The 23,903-nt window shown below is 53.3% G+C and overlaps 2 protein-coding genes across 3 annotated transcripts in view; one reads left to right on the forward strand and one right to left on the reverse strand.

Moving 5' to 3' along the window:
* rlf (RLF zinc finger) overlaps positions 1-19,370 on the forward strand; it is a 29,202-nt gene extending 9,832 nt beyond the window's left edge. Inside the window, exons 2-8 of the mRNA XM_035423038.1 lie at positions 5,365-5,519; positions 6,263-6,344; positions 6,840-6,975; positions 7,528-7,730; positions 11,491-11,627; positions 11,916-12,057; positions 12,333-19,370. Of these exons, the coding sequence (XP_035278929.1) occupies positions 5,365-5,519; positions 6,263-6,344; positions 6,840-6,975; positions 7,528-7,730; positions 11,491-11,627; positions 11,916-12,057; positions 12,333-17,765 (6,288 nt within the window). The 3' untranslated portion in view covers positions 17,766-19,370. The remainder of the gene's footprint in view (positions 1-5,364; positions 5,520-6,262; positions 6,345-6,839; positions 6,976-7,527; positions 7,731-11,490; positions 11,628-11,915; positions 12,058-12,332) is intronic.
* A 1,788-nt stretch (positions 19,371-21,158) lies between these two features.
* Positions 21,159-23,647, reverse strand: LOC118230232 (dynein light chain Tctex-type 1-like). Of its 2 annotated transcripts, XM_035423071.1 has the most exons (6): positions 23,512-23,647; positions 23,184-23,225; positions 22,896-23,019; positions 22,315-22,392; positions 21,323-21,417; positions 21,160-21,280 (listed from the first exon to the last, which is right to left on the reverse strand). In XM_035423071.1, exons 1-5 carry the CDS (start codon positions 23,533-23,535, stop codon positions 21,347-21,349), a joined length of 339 nt encoding a protein of 112 aa, XP_035278962.1. In that variant the 5' UTR covers positions 23,536-23,647; the 3' UTR covers positions 21,160-21,280; positions 21,323-21,346. The 2 variants fall into 2 exon arrangements, with proteins under 2 accessions (XP_035278953.1, XP_035278962.1); XM_035423062.1 differs by having other exon boundaries at positions 21,159-21,417; positions 23,512-23,646.
* Positions 23,648-23,903: the final 256 nt, after the last annotated feature.

The following is a 23,903-nucleotide window of genomic DNA, read 5'->3' on the forward strand; positions in this document are numbered from 1 at the left end:
GCTAAAGTTATGTCTCTGGTGAAGCTTGTTGTCCAGTCGCTGTAATGACAGGCCTGCTAGCCGCTGTTTATGGTTTTCTGGCAGTCGGGTTTTATCCAGAGAGAGACAGGGGAAGCTGTTGTGGCAGAAACACAGAGCTGCTCATCATCACAAAGCCATAGGTACCACTGGGATTAAAAAAAGAAAAAAAAAAACGGCACAGACCAGTGTAATTTCCAAGCTGGTTAATGCTGCTGCAAGCTGGGACGTGCTGGTTTTACGCTGGTCTGGCTGGTCGACCAGCTTGGTCAGAACCGATAATGAAATTAGCTGTGCTGGTAGACCAGCTTGGTCAAAACCAATAATGAAATTAGCTGTGCTGGTAGACCAGCTTGGTCAAAACCGATTATGAAATTAGCTGTGCTGGTAGACCAGCTTGGTCAAAACCGATAATAAAATTAGCTGTGCTGGTAGACCAGCTTGGTCAAAACCGATTATGAAATTAGCTGTGCTGGTCGACCAGCTTGGTCAGAACCGATAATGAAATTAGCTGTGCTGGTCGACCAACTTGGTCAAAACCAATAATGAAATTAGCTGCGCTGGTAGACCAGCTTGGTCAAAACCGATTATGAAATTAGCTGCGCTGGTAGACCAGCTTGGTCAAGCCGATAATGAAATTAGCTGTGCTGGTAGACCAGCTTGGTCAAAACAGATTATGAAATTAGCTGTGCTGGTAGACCAGCTTGGTCAAAACAGATTATGAAATTAGCTGTGCTGGTAGACCAGCTTGGTCAAGCCGATAATTGCATTACATTACAGGCATTTAGCAGATTCTCTTATCCAGAACGACTTACACAAGTTTGCATTGCATCCATTTATACAGCTGCATATACTGAAGCAACGCAGGTTAAGCACCTTGGCTCAAGGGTACAACGGCAGTGTCCTACCTGGGAATCGAACATGTGACCTTCAGGTAAAATGAAAAGGCAATTCGCTGTGCAGGTGGACCAGCTTGGTCGAGATTGGCAGTGTGATTGCGTTCCCAGCCCGGTCATGCAAAGACCAGCTGGTCCCGGCATTTTGTGTTAGGCCACATGGTCGCCCCGAACACGCAGGTAAATAAATCCAGGGGTGTTGGCGCGGGCGGTTAGCCGCCAGTTCCGCCGTGTTTTTTGGGGGGGGGGGGGGGGGTGACGGGGGCTGTGTGGCGACGCGGCGGTGCCCGTAGGCGCTGAGGCGGGACAGCTCCTGTAACGGCACGGTCAGCGGTGTGGTTCTGTGCCAGCATTGGGGCTAAAGTTCCACGTGTGATCGTTACAGGTGTGTCTGTGTCTGTGTCTGTGTGTGCGTCTGTGTCTGTGTCTGTGTCTGTGTCTGTGTGTGCGTCTGCGTCCGTGTCTGTGTCTGTGTCTGTGTCTGTGTCTGTGTGTGCGTCTGCGTCCGTGTCCGTGTGCACCTGTGTAGTTTTTTGGTCGGACGCAGCAGGACATTTCAAAATCTGCATTTTAGACTCGTTCACTTGCCTCCTGATTTAAAAAAAAAAAATGTCCGTTCATAATTTTACTATGACACTTTTCAAAGACACAGGGTGAAAAAGCAGAGTTTCCTTGAAAGGTTACCTGACTTTGGTTGCAAGGTTACACTTTTTAGTTAAAAACTTCCTGTTTGTGTAAAATTGGTGCTCCTTGATTTATGGATTTATGCATGTTTTTGCTGAGTCTGCTCCAAAAGGCTTATAGTTGGACAGGTTTTTTTTTTTTGAGTTTCCCACACTGAAAGATGATGTAGGAACACTGTGCTGCTATGATGCGCTTGAAAGGGGGGGGGGGACGGGCAGAGGACTGTCTGTCCTTATTCTTCCCCACATGCTGTCCCAGTCCCCCCCCCTCTCCTTCCTCTGCTGCATCGTAATTCCCTCTGGCTCGCTTTCACGTTCACCCCCCCCCCTCCCCATGAGGCAGGAGGAAGCGTTGCCGTGACAACAGCAGAGTTCTCCCTGTCCTACCGGGGACTGGGTGGGTCTACTACCTCCCCCCCCCCCCCCCCCCCCCCCCCCCCATCCCCCCACCACTCTACCACGCACCTCCAAATATCAAGAGGGGAGCAAGTGTCAGACTCCGCCCCTCAGCCCACCACGATAATTCGGTCTCAGGTGTGGAAACGGTGCTGCTGTGCCTGCACACCCAACCCCCCCTCCAAACTGTGGTGTGCCCCCCCCCCCCCCCCCATATCTGCAGGTTTAACCCCCGCTGTGGTACGCCTGCTTCGTGGTGTCTCCCCGCAATGGCGGCTGCTGGTGGGCGTGGCTCAGATGGCGGGTCTTGCGCCGCCGCTGTTCTCTTGAGGGCGCGCGGGGGGTGGGGGGCCCGACGGAGCCGGGTGTCCTCACGTTACCTGCGCTGCCCGTCTGGCTGCGCGCGCTCCCCCGCCTCGCGTTCGTTTGTATTCTGAGCCCTAATGTCCGCCCATCTGTATTCCGCAGCGCCAGTGGCCTGGATAAGAGTGTCTGCCGAGGAAATAACACGTCAGCTTCCTACTTAAGCCCGACTCCGGCCGCATAAATCATTTTCATACTACGAAGTGAAGAAATTGGGATTATCTTCCGAGCAGATGAATCCCCCCCCCCCAACCCCCCTACCCCCCAAGCTTAAAAAAAAAAAGTTTGGTGAGGAATAGTGGGCCTGTGTTGCTGCTGGTTTTGATGCGGGGGTCCTTTTAGGATGACTTCCTTCCCGCAGCACTGTGGCCTGGGGAGATTCTGCCCCCACGGGTCTGCCAAGATGCACGTCCCCCCTAACCGGCTGGACATCAGCTGTCCACGCGTACCTCTCGTGAGGAGGACATCCGCAGCCAGTGATGTCATACAACTGCTTGGCTGTGTACTCGATTCCGATTGGTCCAGAGGTGCGCATTAATTTTCAATGACGGGACACCTCATGGTTGTAAAGTCGATGCGCTGCAGGGATCCCTATTTAGGTGCCCTTACCCCCTGTCTTTTTATGCCAAGTATATCCGATTAATCAAAGATTAAAAAGTGAACGTACGGAAGTCCAGGTTGGTCAGCGCCCTCTGATGCGAGTATAAACACGGCCTTACGGTCGATGCTGAACGGTTTGCCGGACGAGGTTTCCGGTTTGTGCCCTAGCGGTTGCTTGGATCGGTGAGATATTCACAAACTGCCTTTTTAAAGCCCACCATCTGTGTTTATCCTCCAACCCTCCACCCCCCACCACCACCACCCCCACCCCCACCCCCAAAACCGCTCCAGTTTGCCACACTTTCGAGGTGTGAGGACTTTCTAACCGATGTTTCTGTGCTCGAGAAACGAAATTGCATAATCCTGAGCGCATGCTAAGATCTGAGCGATAGGGTGGGGGTGGGGTGGTGGTGTGGGGACACACACACACACAAAATTAGGTGTGGTTGTGGTGTGGGGGGGCTAACACAAAATTAGGCTTAAAATATTAATGAGTAAACATTAAAAAAAAAAAAGAACAAGACAAAAAAATATAAATATAAAAACACGCCCGTCTGGTTTCCAGACTTGCTAATGGCCCCTAGAGAAAGTACGATCAAATTTAGGCGAGGATTTAAATATAGCCCCCCACCCCCCCACACCGGGTCCCCGGGCGACAGCTGTCTGAGGTGAGAGGCCTCGCAGGTGCGCCAGACACAAAGAGGGGTGGAGGAGGAGGAGGGTAGGGGGAGGAGGGGAGCGTGGGCTCTCTGGCGGGAAATGGCGGGAATAGCGCTTGGCTGCGGAACTCGAGACGTCCTCACGGCGAGTTTCACGCCAGGTTTTAATCCCCGGCACCTTCATCGATTTAAAAAAAAAAAAAAAAAAAAGTTTTATCCGCCATTTTATCTGGGGTGGCTCAGTGGCGGAAGAGATTTCCTCCGTTTCCCCGGCGACGCCCTGGACTCTTCCCTCGGTGGTGTCGCGGGATTTCAGGGCGTGTTTTCGCGGATTAACTGCCTCGAATCATGAGCTGGTTTTTTGGAAAATGTTTTTTTTTTTGGTTGTTGTTTATTTTAATTTATTTGGAAAACCATGCTTGGAATTAAGTCCAGACCTCTGGGTTGGGAGAATGAGCAGGTTTCTCTTGGGAGAGTTTTTGCAGTAGCGCGCGTCGTTTGTTTGGCAACCTGCCATTATATATCTGCTGTCTCTCATAAACCCATGGCAACTGATAACAGTTGATTAATTCATTTAAAACTCACTGATCGGTTCCCACCTGGTCTTTGGTTGGTTAACTGAAGGTGTGTTTGTGACTGCACAAGGCAGAAATGTAGACCAGTTGCCAAGTACTGAAGTTTCAGGATTAGCCTAATGCTACGGCGATTGATCAAGGCCCTGCGTAGATAGAGCAAGGTCATTGGGCCCTTGGCACCATCTAGTGGTGGAACATGATACTGCGGTTTCTGTGTGGGAGCCAATGATAAGCGTCTATGTGCTCGTGATGTAATAAATAACCCTCAAAAGGAAACGTTTATGTTCATTGGTCAGGTTAGAAAAAAGAGAAAGCAGTGGTGTCCCAGCATGCCCAGGGGTGGAGGACTGCCTTTTTTTTTTTTTTTTTTTTTTGGAAACTAGGATTCTGTGCTCTTCCATCACCCGTGGAAGCAACTCTGTTTGTCACCGTTGGTCTGGCTGAATTAGTATGCGGTGAGAAACAAATGGAAAATATTACATTTTCTGCCGAGCTACTTCTATTTGGCATTTTATGCGGCGTTTGGTCGCAAACGAGCCTCGCGAATTCAGAAAACGTTTTCGCAGCGGAAAATTAATGGACAAATGAGATGGGAGTAATTACACGACTCCATTAGTTTTTGGCATAACGTTGTTCATTAGCACTGCTGTACAAACGAGTGCAAACAAACGGACTAATGAGAACAGCAGAGTGTTGCTCGGCTGGGGAGGGTAACTGCATTCACGGGAAATGTTTGAACGCCTCGGCGCTGAACGGACTGCCCGGCTGTCTTCACTGCAGGTTCATCTGTGGGCTCTGTGGTGAACTGGACTGTGTGTTGTGTTATGGAATGCCGTCGGTCACCTCCGCTGTCCCTGCCTGTTCCCCCGTGCTGTCCCTGTGCACCTGCTGTCCCTGTGCCCTCGGTGTCCCTCTGCGCTACCTGCTCACTTGTGCTGTCCCTGTGCACCCACTGTGCCTGTGTACCCGCTGTCCCTGCTCAACTGCGCTGTCCCTGTGCATCTGCTGTCCCTGCGCTGTCCTTGCTCACCTGCGCTGTCCCTGTGTACCTGCGCTGTACCTGCACTGTGCTCCCCTGTGCTGTCTCTGCACTGTGATCCCCTGTGCTGTCCCTGCACTGTGCTCCCCTGTGCTGTCCCTGCTCACCCCGGGTCCTCCTCCTCCTTTCCTCCAGGCGCTGATGCACTATGCCGGCAGCAGGAACTCCATCGAGCACGGCCTGCCCCTGCTGGAAGTCTACTGCCTGTCCATCACCTGCTTCGTGGCGGCCCGCCCCCACCTGACCACCGAGTCCGACAAGGTGGCCCTGGTCCTGAAGAGGCTGGCTCTGTGAGTCTCCCTCCAATAGCGTGGCCGCAGGAAACTGAGCAGCGTTTCCACAGGAAATGGACATAGCGCAGCATTATTACAGGAAACGGGAAGTAGGGCTGCGTAAATTCTGAAAACAGGCTGTAGAGCAGCAGTACTACAGGAAGCAGGAAGTAGAGTAGCATTAGCACAGCAAACAGGATGTATAGCAGTATTAATGCAGGAACAGGAAATGGTAAAGCATTACTACGGGAAGTAGCAGTAGTTGCTGCTTGTCCATCGTTCCTCTTGCTTTTAGTGCTGTTACCATTGGTGTGTTGACTGCTGAGCTGATGTCATGGCTTTGTGTTGCTGGTGTGCTGTGAGCCTGTGGACTTCCACACAGGTAAATAAGTGCAAATGAAAAGCACTCCTGGCGCAATAATTTTACACTGGTAACCAGGCTGGTTAAGGTGGCAGCAGTCCAAAGCGCCCTACGCTTTTGAGTTCTGTAGCTGCTCATGCTAGCTGTACTCAGTCTTATCAGCTGTGTTTGAGCCTGATAACATTAAGGCCTGCTGCAGTGATTGTGTTTCTCTGCCACTAATGGGGTTTTCTTATCTCTCCCTCTCTTCTTATTTGGTGTGTGTGCGTGCGTGTGTGCGTGTGTGTGCGTGTTTGTGTGTGTGTGTGTGTTTGTGTGTGCGTGTGTGTGTGTGTGCGTGCTTGTGTGTGTGTGTGTGCGTGCGTGCGTGTTTGTATGGTTATGTTCTGCTCGATGCTAGGAGCTGTTTTGAGCTCTTACTTTCTGTGCCTGAGAACGCCATCCCTTATGAAGCCTGGATGCAGTTTCACAGATCTGTACAGGTGAGAGAGGGAAGGAGGGAGGGATGGAGGGAGGAAGAGAGAGGAGTAGGGAGGGAGAGAGGGATGGACGGAGGAAGAGAGAGGAGTAGGGGAGTAGGGAGGGTGGAAGAGAGAGAGAGGAGAAGGGAGGGAGGGAGGGATGGAGGGAGGAAGAGAGGAGTAGGGAGGGAGGGAGGGAGGGAGGGAGGAAGAGAGAGGAGTACGGAGGGAATGAGGGAGGGAGGGAGGGGGTGGGTTGTAATGGAAAAGGAGGTGACAGGCCTCAGATTTATTTATCTGTTTATTTCTTCAGCTAACGATGTGGTGCAGGTATAACTGCTCTTCTAATGATAAAAGTTTAACACTGAACCCCCATGTTAATGAGGCCCTGTAGGGGGAGGCCTCCCCAAAAATCAGTGACGTCCCTCACTCTCTGTTTGATTTGCACGCTCAACAAGCGGGGGATAGCCGTGTCCAGTACTCTGATGTCACTTCCTGTCTCGGTGGGCGGTGCAGGCGGCCCACGATACCTTGCAGCAGTACGGGAGCACCGACCTGCTGGCTCTGCTGAGGATCTTGGGAGAGGGCGGAGCCTGGAGTAACCCCGCCCTGATTGCGCTGCTCACCGGTCAACCCACCAATCCAGAGGAGGGTCAGTACGTGGTGGCCTGTCAGAAAACCCATTTCTTATACATGACAGAATAATTGTGTTGTCATGTGCTTTTTTTTATTTACGTGACAGACCTTTTAATTACTGGTGGGTTAAAAGTCATTCTGTGAGTCTTGGGCACCCTGTGGCCCTGCTGATCTTTGCTGACCCCTGCTGGCCGGTGGCAGCAGTGCATGTGGTCAAGGCTCCAGTGCCCTTCTGAAGACCCTGTCTCGTATCGCCTCTTATCACGTCTTCCTCCCAGTACTCCTGCCTGCTTTCCCCTGCAAAGCTCATGTTCTGTACTGTCCCCTGTTTAAACTGCCGCTTTACCCTCAAAGCCAGCCGCTGAATTCTTTCAGTAAAAATATAATGCACCATAAATGGGTTTTTGTGTAGACTGTGGTGGTTGTGACTGTGGTGAAATTGGGGAGGTTTTATATGTGCTTAAAAGGGAATGTGCACGCTTGACCTCTGACCCCTCGAGGGTGAGAGGTCAGGCGTCGCCCCCGGGGGTGCGTGAGAGGTGACCGTGGCGTGCGTTTTCGGGCGCAGTGGACGCGTTTCTGGCGCTGGAGGGGGACAGCTTCATGGAGATGCGGGTGAAGCACCTGGTGAAGATGGGGGAGATGGCCCAGGCCATGGTCCTGGCCAAGGCCTGCGCCGACTGCGGCCACATCGCCAACCGCACCACCTTCCGCCAGATCTACGTCACGCAGCTGTGCGACGTGCTGCCCAGCGAGGAGGCCATCATGGAGGTGATTAACCCCGCCCTGCTCGCCCTACCCCACCCTGCCCCGCCCTACCACGTGCCTCCTCGCCCCTGCTCCACCCGCCCCTGCCCTGCCCCGCCCCACCCTGCCCTGCGCCGCCTTGCCCCTGCCCCGCCCACCCCGTCTAGCTAGGCCACACCCACTTCACATCGCCCCGCCCTGCTGTCCCAACCCGCCGTGTTCAGCTCCAGCCCCGCCTGGCTCCGCCCCACCCAACCCTCCCCGCCTAGCCCCAGCCTGCCCTGCCCCGCCCGGCTCCGCCCAACCCTCCCCGCCTAGCCCCAGCCTGCCCTGCCCCGCCCGGCTCCGCCCAACCCTCCCCGCCTAGCCCCACACAGCCCAGCCCTGCCCACTCCATGTGGCCTTGCCACGCCCTGACCTGCCCCGCCCCACCACATCCTGCCCTGCCCCGCCCCACCACATCCTGACCTGCCCCACCCTGCATCGCTGAATCCCAGGCACTGTTAATCCTGTAACCCCCAGCCAGTGAGTGAGTGATTGAGTGAGTAAATGAGTGATTGAGTAAATGAGTAAATGAGTGAGACTGAGTGACTAAGTGAGTGAGTGAGTGAGTGAGTGAGTGAGTGAGTGAGTGAGTGAGTGAGTGAGTGAGTGAGTGAGTGAGTGAGTGAGTGAGTGAGTGAGTGAGTGAGTGAGTGAGTGAGTGAGTGAGTGAGTGGACGGGAGGTGCGCTCTGCGCGAGCTCCAAAATCCATGGCGGCTGCTGCGGCCGCGCCGCTCGCCTGCCGTAACTCGTGTTTGCTCTGGGAGAGCCGTGCCTTGTTTGCACTTCGTAATCCTGTTTGCCCCGCAGGCTGCAGCGTGCTCTGTGTAAACGCTTTGCTTTGCGCAGGGATTCGCTTTTGTCCGCTTTGCCTTTTTTTTCTTTGCGCTGCTGTCACAGTTTGTCCTAAAAGGGGCCGCCGTTGTCCGGGCGCTGTGGCTGTGGGAGGGGTTTTTGACAACGTCCCTGAAATTGTGAGGGAGGCGAAACCCGGCCCTCTTAAATAAGGAGCCGCTGGTACGTGCTGCAGGATTGTAATGTCATTACAGGTCACAGAATGAAATGCATAATGAGGTAATGAGGGGGAAATGACCTGTGGAGGTCTCTATGAAGGTTATCCTTACTGATAGATGGGCTGGGGTAGAGTTATGGAGCAGAGCTCTCTAAGTTTAAGTTTATCTTTACTGATAGATGGGCAGGGGTAGAGCTATGGAGCAGAGCTCTGTAAGTTTAAGTTTATCCTTACTGATAGATGGACAGGGGTAGAGCTATGGAGCAGAGCTCTGTAAGTTTAAGTTTATCTTTACTGATAGATGGACAGGGGTAGAGCTATGGAGCAGATCTCTGTAAGTTTAAGTTTATCTTTACTGATAGATGGACAGGGGTAGAGCTATGGAGCAGATCTCTGTAAGTTTAAGTTTATCCTTACTGATAGATGGACAGGGGTAGAGCTATGGAGCAGAGCTCTGTAAGTTTAAGTTTATCTTTACTGATAGATGGGCAGGGGTAGAGCTATGGAGCAGAGCTCTGTAAGTTTAAGTTTATCTTTACTGATAGATGGACAGGGGTAGAGCTATGGAGCAGATCTCTGTAAGTTTAAGTTTATCTTTACTGATAGATGGGCAGGGGTAGAGCTATGGAGCAGATCTCTGTAAGTTTAAGTTTATCTTTACTGATAGATGGACAGGGGTAGAGCTATGGAGCAGATCTCTGTAAGTTTAAGTTTATCTTTACTGATAGATGGGCAGGGGTAGAGCTATGGAGCAGAGCTCTGTAAGTTTAAGTTTATCTTTACTGATAGATGGGCAGGGGTAGAGCTATGGAGCAGAGCTCTGTAAGTTTAAGTTTGTCTTTACTGATAGATGGGCAGGGGTAGAGCTATGGAGCAGATCTCTGTAAGTTTAAGTTAGATGGGCAGGGGTAGAGCTATGGAGCAGATCTCTGTAAGTTTAAGTTTATCTTTACTGATAGATGGGCAGGGGTAGAGCTATGGAGCAGAGCTCTGTAAGTTTAAGTTTATCTTTACTGATAGATGGGCAGGGGTAGAGCTATGGAGCAGAGCTCTGTAAGTTTAAGTTTGTCTTTACTGATAGATGGGCAGGGGTAGAGCTATGGAGCAGATCTCTGTAAGTTTAAGTTTATCTTTACTGATAGATGGGCAGGGGTAGAGCTATGGAGCAGAGCTCTGTAAGTTTAAGTTTATCTTTACTGATAGATGGGCAGGGGTAGAGCTATGGAGCAGATCTCTGTAAGTTTAAGTTTATCTTTACTGATAGATGGGAAGGGGTAGAGCTATGGAGCAGATCTCTCTAAGTTTAAGTGTATCTTTACTGATAGATGGGCAGGGGTAGAGCTATGGAGCAGATCTCTCTAAGTTTAAGTTTATCTTTACTGATAGATGGGCAGGGGCAGAGCTATGGAGCAGATCTCTGTAAGTTTAAGTTTATCTTTACTGATAGATGGACAGGGGTAGAGCTATGGAGCAGATCTCTGTAAGTTTAAGTTTATCTTTACTGATAGATGGGAAGGGGTAGAGCTATGGAGCAGATCTCTGTAAGTTTAAGTTTATCTTTACTGATAGATGGGCAGGGGTAGAGCTATGGAGCAGATCTCTGTAAGTTTAAGTTTATCTTTACTGATAGATGGGAAGGGGTAGAGCTATGGAGCAGATCTCTGTAAGTTTAAGTTTATCTTTACTGATAGATGGGCAGGGGTAGAGCTATGGAGCAGATCTCTGTAAGTTTAAGTTTATCTTTACTGATAGATGGGCAGGGGTAGAGCTATGGAGCAGATCTCTGTAAGTTTAAGTTTATCTTTACTGATAGATGGGCTGGGGTAGAGCTATGGAGCAGATCTCTGTAAGTTTAAGTTTATCTTTACTGATAGATGGGCAGGGGTAGAGCTATGGAGCAGATCTCTGTAAGTTTAAGTTTATCTTTACTGATAGATGGGCAGGGGTAGAGCTATGGAGCAGATCTCTGTAAGTTTAAGTTTATCTTTACTGATAGATGGGAAGGGGTAGAGCTATGGAGCAGAGCTCTGTAAGTTTAAGTTTGTCTTTACTGATAGATGGGCAGGGGTAGAGCTATGGAGCAGATCTCTGTAAGTTTAAGTTTATCTTTACTGATAGATGGGAAGGGGTAGAGCTATGGAGCAGATCTCTGTAAGTTTAAGTGTATCTTTACTGATAGATGGGCAGGGGTAGAGCTATGGAGCAGATCTCTGTAAGTTTAAGTGTATCTTTACTGATAGATGGGCAGGGGTAGAGCTATGGAGCAGATCTCTGTAAGTTTAAGTTTATCTTTACTGATAGATGGGCAGGGGTAGAGTTATGGAGCAGAGCTCCAGAGCAAGAGCTGCTGAAAGAGAGGGATGAAAGAACAGATGGGAGGGGATGGAAAGAGTAGAAAGAAGAGAGGAGGAGTGAGAGAGACTGAGAGAAGAGAGACCATCTTTGATTGAGAAGCGCAAATTTTACAGTCGACTCCAACCCCCCCCCCCCCCCCCCCCCAATCCCCCTTTTCCCCAGCACACACACATACATTCTCTCACACCAACACACACACACCTACTGGTTCATAAATCAGATCTCTTAATTTGCGGCATGCCACTTTGTGTTTTGAGGTGTGTGTTCGTTTGTGGAGCGAATATTTACATTGCGGTGAGTGTGTGTGTGTGTGTGTTTTTTTTGGAGCAGATCTCTTAATTACGCAGTGTGTGTGTGTGTATTTTGCGGAGCAGATCTCCAGAGTGGACGGAAAGGAGGTGCTGGAGATCATCTGTAACCTGGAGACGGAGGGACAGGAGAACCTGGCCTTCATCCTCTGCACCACCTTCCTCACCCAGCAGCTCCAGCAAGAGAGCATCTACTGCTCCTGGTGAGTGTGTGTGTGAGAGAGTGTGTGTCTGTGAGTGTGTGTGTGAGAGAGTGAGTGTCTGTGTGTGTGTGTGTGAGTGTCTGTGAACTTGTAATACTATCTTTGTGGGAACCAAATGTCCTCACAAGGATAGAAAGATGAGGAAAATTTATCTTTGTGGAGACCTTTTGCTGGTCCCCACAAGGCCAAGAACGGAAATTCAGACACTGCCAGATCTGTGTTTCTGAGCTATTTTAACTCTCTCGCTCCCTCTCTCTCCCACCCCCCTCCCTCTCTCTCCCTCCCCAGGGAGCTGACCCTGTTCTGGAGCAAGCTCCAGAGGAGGATAGAGCCATCTCTGGAGTCCTTCCTGGAGCACTGCCTGCAGCTGGGCGCCATCGCCAGGACCGTCTACCACCTGCTCTTCCTGGTGCGCGTCATCCAGACCGAGGTGAGGGGCCTTCCTGTTTCCTGTTTCCTGTGCCTATAGGCCCGTCCCGCTACCCTGTTGCTGCTCCCTTTAAACGGGGGTGAGGGGTGGCCGGGGGTAATAAAATTAAAATCATCACTTTATCCTTGGGTGTACTAGTAAGCGTGAAGGTTTAAAATAAATCCCCCCACCCCCCCTCCCCCTAACGTGACTCTGGTAGCTTAACGGTAAGCCTTGTTTTGGAGTGCGCACGCTCACTCTCTCTCACCCCTGACCCCTGACCCCTGTGTGCGCAGGCGGAGCAGCTGGGCGTGGCGGCGTCGGTGGAGCTCTGCGTCCGCGCCCTGCAGCTCCCCCGCCTGGAGGACCCCGAGACCAAGACGTCCGTCTGCAAGACGGTGGCCTGCCTGCTGCCGGACGACCTGGAGGTGCGGCGGGCCTGCCAGCTGACCGAGTTCCTCCTCTGCACCTCCCAGGCCGCCTACGCCTCCCTGGAGGAGCTGCACCTCCGCCCAGACCAGCGGCAGGAGGAGCACCCGGCGCCGGTGCCCAACAGCCTGCGCTGCGAGCTCCTGCTGGCCCTCAAGGCCCACTGGCCCTTCGACCCCGAGTTCTGGGACTGGAAGACGCTGAAGCGGCACTGCCTGCGCCTCCTGGGGGTCGAGCCCGAGCCCGAGCCCGAGCCCGAGGAGGAGGAGGAGGAGGAGGAGGAGGAAGGGCCGGCGGTCGATGAGGGAGGAGCAGGAGTTTGCAGGGAGATGGGTCGGCGCGACGCGCAGAAGGAGGAGGCGCAGGAGGTGGAGGTGAAAGAGGAGCCGCGCGGAGACGCCGTGGCGAGGAGGGAGGAGCCCGGCAGGTCAAAGGCCGGCGGCGGCAGCGAGGCGAAGAAGCGCGCCCAGGGGGAGGACAAGGAGGCGGCGGGCGCCCCGAAGGCCACGCCCCCCAAGAAGGCGGCGCCCGGCACCTCGGAGCGCTACCTGCGCTGGCAGAAGTACAAGTTCTTCTGCCTGATCTGCCGGCTGGAGGTGATCGAGGCGCGCATCCTGCACCACTCGCGCAAGCACGTGGAGGGCGGCGTCTACACCTGCCCCGTGTGCCTGCGCAAGTTCCGCGCCCGCCAGGAGTTCGCCGCGCACACCAGCGAGCACGTCCAGATGCCCGCGCGCCGGCGGCCGCCGCAGAGGAAGAGGAAGGCGGTGAAGAGGAGGGCCAACCCGCGCAGGGGGCTGGACGAGGAGGAGGAGGAGGAGGAGGAGGACGACGAGGAGGAGGAGGACGACGAGCTGGACGACGCCCTGGAGCCCGGCGAGATCGGCCTGGACCCGTCGCTGCTCATGTACTACCGGTCCACGCGGGACCCGGACGTGCTGGAGCACCTGCTGGAGCAGGCCGCCGCCCTGCCCCGGCCCAGGAGGCCCGCCCCCGCCGACGACGACCACGTCACCTTCGAGTACATCGACGCCCACTTCCAGCTGCAGGACCGCGAGGTGTACCCCTGCCCCGCCACGGGCTGCGCCAAGAACTTCCGGCAGTTCAAGTACCTGAGCGTGCACCTGAAGGCGGAGCACGGCGGCGGCCACGGCGACGAGAACGCGCGCCACTACCTGGCCATGAAGGACCGGCGGGAGAAGTGCACCTTCTGCCGCCGCCACTTCGTCACCGCCTACCACCACCGGCGGCACCGGCGGGCGCACCGCGGCGAGCGGCCGTACACGTGCGCGGTGGCGGGCTGCGGCGCCCGCTTCGACACCACCAACCAGCTGCTGAGCCACAAGCAGGGCCACGGCTTCCGGCTCAGCTACCGCTGCCAGCTGCGCGGCTGCAGCCTGGCGTTCTGCGACCTGGGCCAGCTCTACCACCACGAGGCGCAGCACTTCCGCGACGCCGCCTACTGCTGCACGGGGGCCGGCTGCAAGAAGTTCTACTACTCCAAGCGCGACTTCCTGCGCCACCTGGCCTCGCACGGCATCGCCTTCAGCGAGCAGGACTTCGCCGCCCAGCGCGAGGAGAGGAGGAGGCCGCCGGACCCCTTCGCCGACGAGCCGGCCGGCGCCAGGAAGGGCGTCCCGGAGGAGCCGCCCGGGCGAAGGGGCGGGGACTCCCCTGCGACCGGTACCGCCGCCACCACCACGTCCTCCTCCTCTTCCTCCCCCTCCTCCTCCTCCTCCTCCTTGAAGGAGCCGCGGGGCACGCTCACCTGCGTGGCGGTCTGCTTCGACGGCAGGAAGTTCACCTGCGGCTTCGAGAGCTGCGGCCGCACCTTCGCGCAGGCCAGCGAGGTGCAGAGGCACCTGAGGTGCGCGCACCCGGGACAGATGGAATCGGAGAGGAGGGGGCCCAAACGGCCGGGCAAGGCCAGGGGCCCGAGGACGAGGGAGAGGGACGTCAAAATCGAGCCGGGGGGCGCCGACAAGAGCCCGCAGGGACCCGGCTGCCCCCCCGCCCAAGGCGCGGGTCGGGAGGGGTCCTGCTCGCCCGCTGCAGAACCCCACAAACCCCTCGTCCCGCCCCCGTCGAGCCCGCCGCCGATCGAGGACTCCCTAAAGGACGTGCTGCTGGGCCTCGGGCGGCTCAGCCTGCGGGCCCCCAGCCCCCGGAGCTCGCCGTGCCATCCTCGCCAGCCTATCTCAGGGTCTTCCGTCACGCCGGTGTCTTGCCCCCCCGCCTCGAGTGCCGGCGCCAGCCCCGCCCCCGCCGCCAGGGCGTCGCGGAAGAAGGCTGCGCCCAAACCCGCGCCCAAACCCGCGCCCGCCGCCGCAGAGAAGCGGGCGCCGTCGCCGCCGCCCTCGCCGCCCCCCTCCCCCTCGCCGCCCTCGTCCCCCGAGCGGCCCCCGGCGACCCGGCGGATTTCGGACTTCCTGGTGCAGCCCTCCACCAAGCCGTACGGCTGCGAGGTCAGGGGCTGCGCGTTCAAGAGCGTGACCAGCAACGCGCTGAAGGGCCACTACCTGCGCAAGCACGGCTTCTCGCGCGAGCGCGTCAAGGGCATCGCCGTCTTCAGGTCCAACGCCTTCAAGCCCTTCCGCTGCCACCTGTGCCCCCGGTGCTACCGGCAGAAGTCGGAGCTGCGGCTGCACTACATGCAGGTGCACCAGGTCAGCGAGTCCCTGGTGGAGCAGATGAGCTGCTCCTCCAGGAGGCGCGAGGAGGGCAAGGCGCCGGAGCCGCCCGCCCGGGCCAGGGCCGGCGCCGGCGCCAGGCAGGGCCACCCGCCGCAGAAGAGGCAGGCGGGCAAGACGCCGCCGCCGCCGCCGGCGAAGGAGGAGCGGCGGACCGCGAACGCCTGGCGGCGGCAGAAGAGGCCCAAGGAGAAGGGCGGCATCTGGATGCTGCAGTCGGAGCGCGAGAACGGCGTCGTCAGGCCGGGCGACAAGGGCAGGAAGACCAGCGCCAAGCCCGCCGCCAAGCCCGCCCCCCCGGCCCTGCGGGACCACCGGGGGGCGGAGGAGGAGGAGGAGGTGGAGGAGGAGGAGCGGGCCTCTCGAGGGGAGGGGCGGGGCAGCCGGCGGCTGGTGGCGAAGGGGAACCTGTGCTACATCCTCACCAAGTACCACAAGCCCTACCACTGCGTGCACAAGGACTGCGGCTCGGCCTTCACCCGCCAGAGTGGCCTGGTGCGCCACCTGCAGGCCGTGCACCGCTACAACCGCGCCCAGCTGTGCCTGGAGGAGGACCTGGAGCTTCGGCGCGGTGCCGGGGTCCGGAAGGCGGACGGCGCCGCCGCCGCGTCGGCGAAGCCCCAGCGCCTGCACTGCACGCACAAGGGCTGCGGCAAGCACTTCCACAACAGCTCCGGCCTGTGGCAGCACCGGCGCCGGCAGCACGGCGACAAGCCGCCGCCGCCGCCGCCGTCGCCCCCGGAGACGCCCCCCAGGGTCCCCGGACGCGGGGCGGAGCCCGCCACCCCGCCCAGCTCCGAGGAGCCCATCCCGCAGTTCCGCTGCAGCTACGGCGACTGCGCCGCCACCTACCACCTGTACAGCAGCCTGCTGCGGCACACCAGCCACGTGCACCGCGGCCAGCCGCCACAGGGGGCGCCGGCTCCCCCGCAGCAGCAGCAGGTGCGCTGCAGGTTCGAGGGCTGCACGCGAGTCTTCTCGCAGAACTCCAGCTACATGAAGCACGTCTTCTACCGGCACTGCGACTACTACGACTCGGTGGTGCTGCGGCTGCAGAACGCGCACAAGAGGGACGGGGCGGCCAGCGGCTGCCAGAAGAAGCTGATCATCAGCGCCGCGCTGAAAAAGCAGCAGCAGCAGCAGCCGCCATCGCCGCTGAAGAAGAACACGCCCAAGCTACCTCTCAGGCACTCGCTGAGACGCTGCCCCAAGTCTCAGGAGGCCCTCAGGGCGGAGGAAGAGGAGGAGGAGGAGGAGGAGGGCACGGGGGAGAACACGGAGGAAGAACCCATGGAGGAGGAAGTCCCGAAGGCCCCCCGCCTCCGGAAGAGGGACCTGAAGCTGGTGTACCGCACCCAGGAGGAGGCGCTGCAGATGTGCCAGGACCGCTGCCTGCCCGTGGCCTACCCCTGCATGGTGCAGGGCTGCGACTCGGTGCTGACCGTGGAGAGCAGCATGCGCCGCCACTACCTGACCTGCCACCGCATGCCCTGCCACGTCTTCGCCTCCAGCCAGGGGGCGCTGGTGAACACGGCCGAGCGGCTGGAGGAGCTCATCCAGAGGAGGTCGGCGCTCTCCTCCGCGGCGCGCGCGCCCCACGGCGTGCTGAAGGTGGAGTACCAGGCCGAGCCGGAGAACCCGGGGGGCCTGTCGCTCCCCATGAGCCTTCACTCCGTCGAGGCGGACCCCCCGGGCGCGCCCGGGCCCCCCGGTCCCGGCGGGGAGGAGTCGGCGGCCGAGAGCGACGCCACCGTGGGCGCCGACGACCTGCTGCCGAGAGACGGTCGCCGCGGAGACCCGGCGGAGGACCAGCGGCCCCCGCTCGCCCGGAGCCCGCACACCCCAGCGCCTTCCTCGGCCCCGGCCCCCGTTGACCTCTCCCCGCCCGCCACTCTCCGGTTCACCCCGGACGAGCCCCCGACGGACCCTCCTGACCAAGAGTGCGGGCGCACGGCGTCCAGCGCTAGCGCTGACGCTAACGGCCCCGACGCCCCGACCTGCCCGCCGCTCAAGTGCAAGAGCGAGCCGCCCGAGGCCCCGCCCCCGCGCCAGCCAGTCCCGTCGCCGGCCCACGCCCCCCCGCCGCGCCCCTTCGACCTGGCGGCCTACAAGCCCATGGGCTTCGAGTCGTCCTTCCTCAAGTTCATCCAGGAGAACCAAAACAAGGAGGAGCAGTTCGGGGAGGGCGGGGCCTGGGGTTCCCACCTCCACCATCACCACCGCCACCACCGCCGCCACCGCAACCGTCACCGGGCGGCCGCCGAGCCCCCGGCGGCGGCGTCGCCGCGGCGATGCCGGGACCCCCGCCGCCGCGGCCGCTCCGTCAAGGAGAACAGCCGGCGGGGGCTGACGGTGACCGTCACCCGCAGCCGCCGGCGCCGCCCCTCGCCCCTGGAGCCCCTCCTCTGCGCCGGGGAGTACGCCTCGGTGCAGAACCTGCGCTCCATCCTGGACCGCGCCCTGACCGGCTGCGGGGACCTGGCCATCAAGCAGCTGCAGTACCTCAGGCCCGTGGTGGTCCTGGAGCGGTCCAAGTTCTCCGCCTCGTCCCTGCTCGACCTGTTCCCCGCCAAAAAGACCGAGAAGCTGGTCCTCCGCGCCAGTTCCTAACTCCTCCTCGCCCGAACTATTTAGCCTATGAACAATGTTTTTTTTTTTTTTTTTTTTTGCGTGTCAAACATTAAGAGACTTCCAGTATTTTTTTCTATTGTTACTACTATGGTGGTTTATTATTATTATTATTATTATTGTTATTGCTCTTATAAATTGCCAAACTTTCGAAAAGCTCAAGTACCTTAATTGAAATATAGCAGGTATAAGTTTATACATGTATAGAAAGATGAAAGATCTACTAACAGATGTTTTGTAGAAGTTTTAATTATCAGTGCTGCCCTGTACATTTTCTTGGTATGAAAAATGGGTCAACTTTTCCTGAATCAGTATCGTTATGCTCATGTTCTGGGCGTTTGTGTTTTTTTTGGGGGGGCGGGGGGGGGGGGTTTCTAAAGTATCGGTTACCGTGCGGGTGACTGAAGCGTTGCCCCGTTTGTTGGAGCTCTTAATGGCTAATTCAGACGTTATACATCCCCCTAAAAAACTAGAGGCGGTGGATATATCTTTAATGTACTCACTTTTCTAAGTATGTATTTGAGTAAAAATTACTCCACTTTCAAATATATTATGAGTTAAAACGACTCCCCCCCTGTGTACTTTGTGGGATGTTTTGCGTATTTGTTTTTCTAGCCAATATGAAGTGTTCTTTTTTTATCTTGGGTGGATAAACCTCTGGTGGTAAATTTCTAAAGTTTGATATGTTGTATAGTGTGCTGAACATAAGTCTTGATGTTTCCAAAGACCCAGTCAGCATTTCTAAGCCTTCCCCCCCCCCTCCCTCCCCCAACTGTGGTTGAGTTTGACTGGTCTAAAGCCAGTCCTGAACCACCACGTTTCGGCTATAAGAGGGCTACTGTTGGCAAAAGGAAATGTTTTGCAGCCAAAGTGTATTCACCATACACCATAAAATTTACACATGAAAGAAACACGATGTCTCTAAACAGATCAAGACACCCATGTGACCTACGAGATGTTTATCATTGGTCACGCCGCACTTAAAACAGCAAACCATACAGCATATCAAATTATAGAACGCCTCTTTTTTTAAGTCAAGCTTAATATGTTTTTTTTTTTTGTGTAACATTTTTATAGCCTTATTTTTCACGCCATACTTTTCAGAAGGTGACTTTTTTTTGCAGAAGGACCTTTAACATTAACCCATAGCAGTATACACAGAGGTGCTGCATTGGTACTTTAATATGAACTAGAAAACACCTGTCAGTAGACCCACGCATAGATAAGAGCTTTCATAGAAGATTTGTAAATGGATTGTCAGCAAAAAAAAAAAACCACAAGTTTTTGTCTTTTTTTGTTTTGTTTTGTTTTGTTTTCCACAAACAAGTTCAAATAAACGATTCAGTGAAATGGTGCTAAACTAAAACACTCAATTGCATGGTTTTATACAGTTTTTTTGTCACGGTTGGCTTGGCTGTGTCTGAGAGGACAGGTCGGGTGTTTTTGCACGCCCAGAAGAAAAAAGGCATAATTATACTCTGGCTGTGTTAATGGAGGCCATCTTTATACCAGACTTGTGTACTTTTCAAAAGGATTTTTATTCCAGCGTTACAAACGATTAAACTTGGACAAAAGTGTTGCTTTTCATTTTTGGAGAGATGGATTTTATTTCATGGGCATTTACAGCATTCGTGGGGTGGTTTATTCAGTGAAAACGAAGGTGAAACGGCCATTTTCTTTAAGAGCAGAAACCATAAAGTGAGCTACTGCAGTGCTTGTGGAGAAAGAAAGGGGCCTTGTACAGTCTCTTGGTACATAAACAAGAACAAGCCCGACTTAACACATTATCGTGCACCGGTTACGTGCGATACAGAGGCAACGTGGACCTTTACAGGAATGTGTGAATGTGTTAACATTAAATATATTGAGTGTGTGTGCGTGCGTGCGTGCTTGCCTGCCCTGTTTTTTTTTTTGTTTTTTTTTCCCACCCCATGTTTAAAAATGCTGAACTCACCCCCACATGGTGATGGCAGAAATATTGTTGTGGCTGTTTCATCCATAATGCATTTCAAAAGCTACTTCATGTCCCATAAATATGTTAAAAAAATAAAACATTTGTATAGTTAATAATCAAAAGGCTACATTTTAAAAAATAACTGAAGGCAAATAATTTGTTATTTTAGGTGAAAATGAAAGACTAATTTGGTCCCCCATCCCCCAGAATGGATCACTGCAGAAGTAGACATTTTCCAGATGCTACTGGGAGAGGACCAAGCTTGTGAACCTATTTTACTGCACACACAAAAATGACTACAAAAACAAGTGAACACAGTTTCTTGATCGTATAATTTCTCTGCATAAAATCAACGTTGGTAACATTTTTTTTTTTGATCACATAATTTAGCATTAGTGTTCACTGAATAGCAGTTTGAGTTACAGAAGTACACGCCCCTAAACGTGACCTAACACACTTGATCAACGCCAATCAGCGATGACACGTTATTGCCATTTAAAATGCTGTGCTGACTGTGCACTGGACCATTTCCTGTTTTATCTGGGCATTTTTATCCTTTAGGCCAGTTACGGTTCACCCCTTCCCTTCCCCTGCAATGTAGTTCTTTGTGCAAACAGTAAAGACTCCTTTGAATTCACAGTAAAAATTATTTCTTTTTTTTCCCCCCTGGATTTCTTTTTGAATGATCATCCCCAGCATAACTGTATTGGCACTTTTAAAAATAACATGGCACATTGTATCGAAAGGTTTGCACAGAAGTGTAAATCTACCGCCCCCCCCAAAGATGTGATCCCATAAGAGTTCCTGTGGCACTTGGTGGGTTTTGGTCGGTCGCGAGCGGGACCTTTTCACGGGACGTACAGTACTCCTCTCCCGCCGTGGGGGACCACCGCGAGGCCCCATTCCACGACGGGCCGTGTGATAACTGAAGTCGGAAGACGCGACGGGGACGTAAATCCAAATCGCAGCCGATCCTAAGCGTTCAGAAAGGCCCTGGTGGTCCAGGATGTGCGTTTTAATTAAATACATAGCTATGCATAGCGACATAGCTCAGGAGGTAAGGTCAGGAGGTTGTCTGGCAATTGGAGGGTTGCCGGTTCGATCCCCCGCCCTGGGCGTGTCGAAGACACCTAACCCCTAATTGCTCCCAACGAGCTGATTGGCACCTTGCATGGCAGCCTTTCACCATTGGTGTGTGAGTGTGTGTGTGAATGGGTGAATGAGAGGCATCAATTGTAAAGCGCTTTGGATAAAAGCGCTATATAAATGCAGTCCATTTAAATCACACTTTACGGTGGCCTTGCTGATAAGGACTAACGTCCTTATCTTGAAGCTGTACCGCTTTTTGAAGGTGTTACAGTTTGTCGTGGGGGGGGGGGGGCTGTAATGAGTAATCCTTACAGATACTTTATGGGCAATTTTCAGTCAATTTTCAAATTTTCATCATCGACAGAATTTAAATTAATTTCTTCAATTGACTGATCTGATCTGAAATGGAATTGACCTCAGTTGACCTTTTCCGGGTGGAAGGAAAACCATAAACATCTCTGGTGCTCCGGGATCAGGGTTACCCCCCCCCCCCCTGAGGAAAGCTTGGTGGTGGGGTCCCTCAGATGGCAAGCCCGAAAATACTGACGATGCAGTACATGGTCTTGTTCTCCCATTTCACTGTGCAGCTTCCTACAAACAAACAAACAGACAAAAAAAAAACAAGGTTTTGTAAAGTTGGGGAAAATGGTGAAGGGATAACTCTCCTAAACAGTCCTTATGATGGGGATCTCAAACTCCAACCTCAAACCCTTGGTGTGTGCTAATTTCCAGCGTCTTAACATTTACATTTATTTATTTAGCAGACGCTTTTATCCAAAGCGACGTACAAAAGTGCATATCATGGTCTTTGAAACAACTACAAAACATAGGTTCGATAAGGTACAATACTCATTTCGTACAGCTATTTATAGAAAGGAAAACAGTTTAGTTCACGTAGTGAACATTATTCTGACCCAGCTTATGCCAAGTCAAACTAGGGGGAAGAATAAGCTACGATAACTTGTCTTAAAAGACCCAAGTAACTAAAAGACCCAAGTAAGTAAAAATTCCACACAATTAAAAAAAAAAAAATTCTTTCATTAGTTTTTTTTGTTGTCAGTGTTCCCTGTCCTTTGTTTCAACTTCTGGAATTCTATTTTTATCTCAAGTACTTGATTTAAAATGTCCTCCAATAACGCTTGTAATGGGAAGCAACTTTGGAATGGAATGTGACTGCTTCCCCCTGCTGGTTGAAAACGGTAGAACAGTGATGAGTTTGACCCCTTTTAATACCATATCGAACTGGGTCAGGACCCATTTCTGTGTTGTGGGAGGGGTTTAGAAACATATGTAAACAGTATTTTCCATTGACATTCAAATAAAAGCAAAAGTGCTTGTAGTAGTTTTGAAAAGTAAAAAAAAAAAAAAAATACATACATGTCCAATCATATCTGAAAAGGGTTAGTGTGGCTGCTGGCTTTTGTTTTAGACGTGTAGAAATGGTGACCCCGCTGTCCCATAGGATATAAACGAGTACCCCCTGCATACCGTCCATTGTGTTGTCCCAGAAGCAGGAGCTGGCGGTGTGTAGCCCCGCCCCATTCTTCTGTAGGATGATGCAGGTCACTGGAAAGGGGGGGGGGGGGGTGGGGGGGGAAGACATGTCATACCTTCTCTCTCTCTCTCTCTCTCACTTTCTCTCTGATGAGGTGTAGGCTATATGCAAACTGATTACCAAGTTCTCCCAAGCGCATGTCGCACAACTCCTGAAACACTTATCTGAACCTTTTTAAGTGCTCAGCCTCAAAAAATATTACAACACAGGATTTTCTGGGGTGACAGGGCCCAATGTGAGATCTTTCCACTGGGCCCCAAAATCCCTGGTGGCACTCCTGCCAAGACTATTCAGACAAACACGGTGTTCTCCACTTAAGGAATGACCTCTAGACAAGCACGGACTGCCAGGCGAAAGACAGCCTAAAAGTAAACTGACATTTGCTATATGTTAAAGTATCCATTTACGTCAAAAATACGAATATTACGCCTATTATGGTACTGGCTACATTTCTGCATGTTGGGAAGGGGAATAAGGGGGGAGGGAGGTACCGCGCCAGGTTATGGCGGCTCACCAATGTATTTGAAGGGTTTGCCCAGTTTGGTCAGCTGATTCAGGCTAGCCTCCACCACACTCGATGTCCACTGGTTAATTCGATTGTGCTGGTAAGAGCTATTGCCGATTGTGGTCTCCACCGCCTGTCAGCATAGAACATTGATTTGAAACACGCGGTGCAATGCGTTTGATATTTTAAAACATAAATGACTCCAGACGTTGCAACTATGCTAAACATAATAATGGAGATTCAAGAAATTATGGTGAAACGAGGAGATTTCGATGTAATTTTCGGTAGATACTGTACTTCTTTGATGATGTCGGTGATTTCATCGACAGCAAACGCAGTCTGGAACATGAGAAAAAAATGTAGCACACTTATTTAGCTGAATTTATTATGCTTAGCTATAAAGTGTGATTTTAACTCTATCTTTTTAAAGATTTAAATTACTTGTTTGCAGAAACTTTGTTTACTTGTACAGCTGCACCCAGCAACCCCTACCTCAGAAATCAGTTTGCCAAAAAAAAAAACGTCCCTAATTGTATTTACCCACGGTAAAATCATGAACACTAGGCATGCAACGTCCCAAAGAAATACCGTTTCTTAACAGCAATGGTAAATTAACATTTCTTACCTCCTCTGATTGAAACTCGTCCATTTTGAACGAAGCTGGCCTTGTGTTGTTTAGTGTTGCCTAGCAATAGCCCAAACGCAGGTTTGCTGGGGCTTTGGTCGTCATGGGGTCTCTGCAGTTAGTTCAAAGTGTAAACAAAGAATTATACAGTTGATCGAATGCAAGCCGCGTTCGCGTTCCAGAATACATTACAAGTGCAGAATTCGGAATCCGCAGGAATAACAGCGATACTTTTTTCTTCGGAAGTATGGTTAATTGTCGGTAAACATAGCAGACTTGACAAAAACATTTATATTTCTAGTTAGCAATCAAACATTAAAAAATTCAAAAATATAAAAGTATATTTCTATAAATTATTTTGTAGGCTACTGAAACGCATAAATAATGTGGCA

The sequence above is a fragment of the Anguilla anguilla genome, chromosome 1 (genome assembly GCF_013347855.1).
Source record: "Anguilla anguilla isolate fAngAng1 chromosome 1, fAngAng1.pri, whole genome shotgun sequence".
Classification (NCBI taxonomy): Eukaryota; Metazoa; Chordata; class Actinopteri; order Anguilliformes; family Anguillidae; genus Anguilla; species Anguilla anguilla.

What these genes read in the sequence shown, in the direction of transcription:
- LOC118230232 (XM_035423062.1), bottom strand. Translation starts at nt 23,535, where the DNA reads ATGGACGAGTTTCAATCAGAGGAG. An exon ending in ACGAGTTTCAATCAGAGGAG is followed by an intron (nt 23,226 to 23,511) that starts GTAAGAAATGTT and finishes CTCATGTTCCAG; the next exon opens with ACTGCGTTTGCTGTCGATGA. An exon ending in TCACCGACATCATCAAAGAA is followed by an intron (nt 23,020 to 23,183) that starts GTACAGTATCTA and finishes CTATGCTGACAG; the next exon opens with GCGGTGGAGACCACAATCGG.